The following is a 1,740-nucleotide window of genomic DNA, read 5'->3' on the forward strand; positions in this document are numbered from 1 at the left end:
GGGGTCCCCCGGCACTCGCACAGCCCCGGCTGCCCGGCCTCGCAAGGCGGCCACAGAAAAGCAGTGCCAGTGGTCTATTCTGCTCTTCTCCGCAAGCACCTCGCCTGGGCTGAGACACCGAGCGTGCCCAAGCTGTCTGAAAGCATTAAAATCCTCCCCCAGCGCTGACCCGCTCATGTCCTGCTCCGCTTCCCCTGGCAGTATAACATCTCCCATGGGGCCGCTGTGCTCCCCTGGCAAACAGCCTCCCTGCCTGCTGGTCCTTGGTGACCTCTGGATGCTCTGCAGAGCCTCGCACGCACAGAAATGGCACGGATGAACCATGGTCAACAGCGCAGAGCGGTACTCCGTGCCCTCGGCAGTCCTGTGCTTGGGTTATGGCACTCATCTCAGCTACAGATGCTGCTTCCATTCGTGCTGCATCTCAGGGAACCCTCCCCTGAGCCATGAGCCCCAGGGAGATGTTAAAGCCCAACCAGCACCGGCTGCGCCAGGAGGGTTTGTCCCTTGATTTCTATGCTTCTCTCCTGGATTATCCTACCTGAGCCAGGTTTGTGTCCGTGTGGCTGTGGCCAGCAATGTCCCGGAGCATGGCTGAACTGGGACACAAAGGAACCAAAGACTTCCCAAATATCCCCTAAAAGGGCACCCTGCTAACTCCAGCTGGACGCTGTGTTGGTAGGAGGGACCAGAGCTTTCAGCAGGCTCCAGGCGCAGATGCACCAGGGTGTGAGCCTGTTGGTGAGAGAGGAGCAGGTGATCACACATGGGAGTTGATTTGGGGCTTTGATCTCTCCACTCTCAGCATGGGCTCAGTGGAAGCAAATCTTGCCCTTGGGATCCTTCATCAGTCGCTTGGCTGAGTCTGTAGTCAGCAGCGTCACTTTAACAGTTATGATATCTGGGTGCATTGGAATGAAAAAGGGTACGATTTAACCCATTTTAACCCAAAAGACAGCCCATCCCCAGGCCTGCGATGCTGCAGGAGACTGCAAAGCCGTGGGGTGGGAAGAAGCTCTGCTAGGTGACGTTGAAGGTGATGAAGGAGCCATGCGCTTTCTGCTGCTGTCCCACCTGCTCTGCCTCCTCCCAGGGCTGGGCTGGGACTTTGCAGTGCCCGGAGGAGCGGCCAGGGAGGGCTTCGCTGATGTGGGTGACCTCGCTGAGCTCTGCCTCCAGTGTGCTGACGGTGTTCATCGCTTGGGCCACGTGCACCTTGTTGGCTGCCTTCTTGTGCAAGAGGCAGATGAAGATCTTCTTGAAGCCCTTGCGGAAGTGTTTGGAGACCAGGGCGTAGACAATGGGGTTCACGCAGGAGTTGGCATAGGAGAGGAGATGCGAGAGGATGCGGAGCACATACGTTGCGTGATTGAGGGGGAAGTACCCAAACCAGACGCAAAGGATGACCAGGTGATGGGGAAGCCAACAGAGGCAGAACAGAATGGCTACAATGACGATCATCCTGGTGACCTTCCGCTTGGCCTTCTTGGACTCTGACATATCTTGGAGAGGGTCCACGGACCTCCACAGGTAGCGAATAGTCCGCACGTAAGTGAGACTCAGGATCAGCACTGGGATGATGTAGCTGAAGATGAAGGTGCAGATGTCCATGACTTTGCGCTGGGAGATCTCCCAGATGGGGTGGCAGACGGTCAGGTTGGCCAGCTGGAACTCTTGGTAGTAGCTGAGGTAAGGGCCCGAGAAGATGAAGGAGAGCAGCCAGATGAAGCAGATGGCTGT

At 57.1% G+C, this 1,740-nt stretch overlaps 1 protein-coding gene across 1 annotated transcript in view; it reads right to left on the bottom strand.

The window, feature by feature from the left end:
- Positions 1-1,013: 1,013 nt before the first annotated feature.
- GALR2 (galanin receptor 2) overlaps positions 1,014-1,740 on the bottom strand; it is a 2,490-nt gene continuing 1,763 nt past the window's right edge. Inside the window, 1 exon segment of the mRNA XM_009895745.1 lies at positions 1,014-1,740. This exon segment is cut by the window's right edge and continues 10 nt beyond it. Coding sequence (XP_009894047.1) covers positions 1,021-1,740 — 720 coding nt within the window. The 3' untranslated portion in view covers positions 1,014-1,020.

The sequence above is a fragment of the Charadrius vociferus genome, unplaced genomic scaffold (genome assembly GCF_000708025.1).
Source record: "Charadrius vociferus isolate BGI_N301 unplaced genomic scaffold, ASM70802v2 scaffold260, whole genome shotgun sequence".
Classification (NCBI taxonomy): domain Eukaryota; kingdom Metazoa; phylum Chordata; class Aves; order Charadriiformes; family Charadriidae; genus Charadrius; species Charadrius vociferus.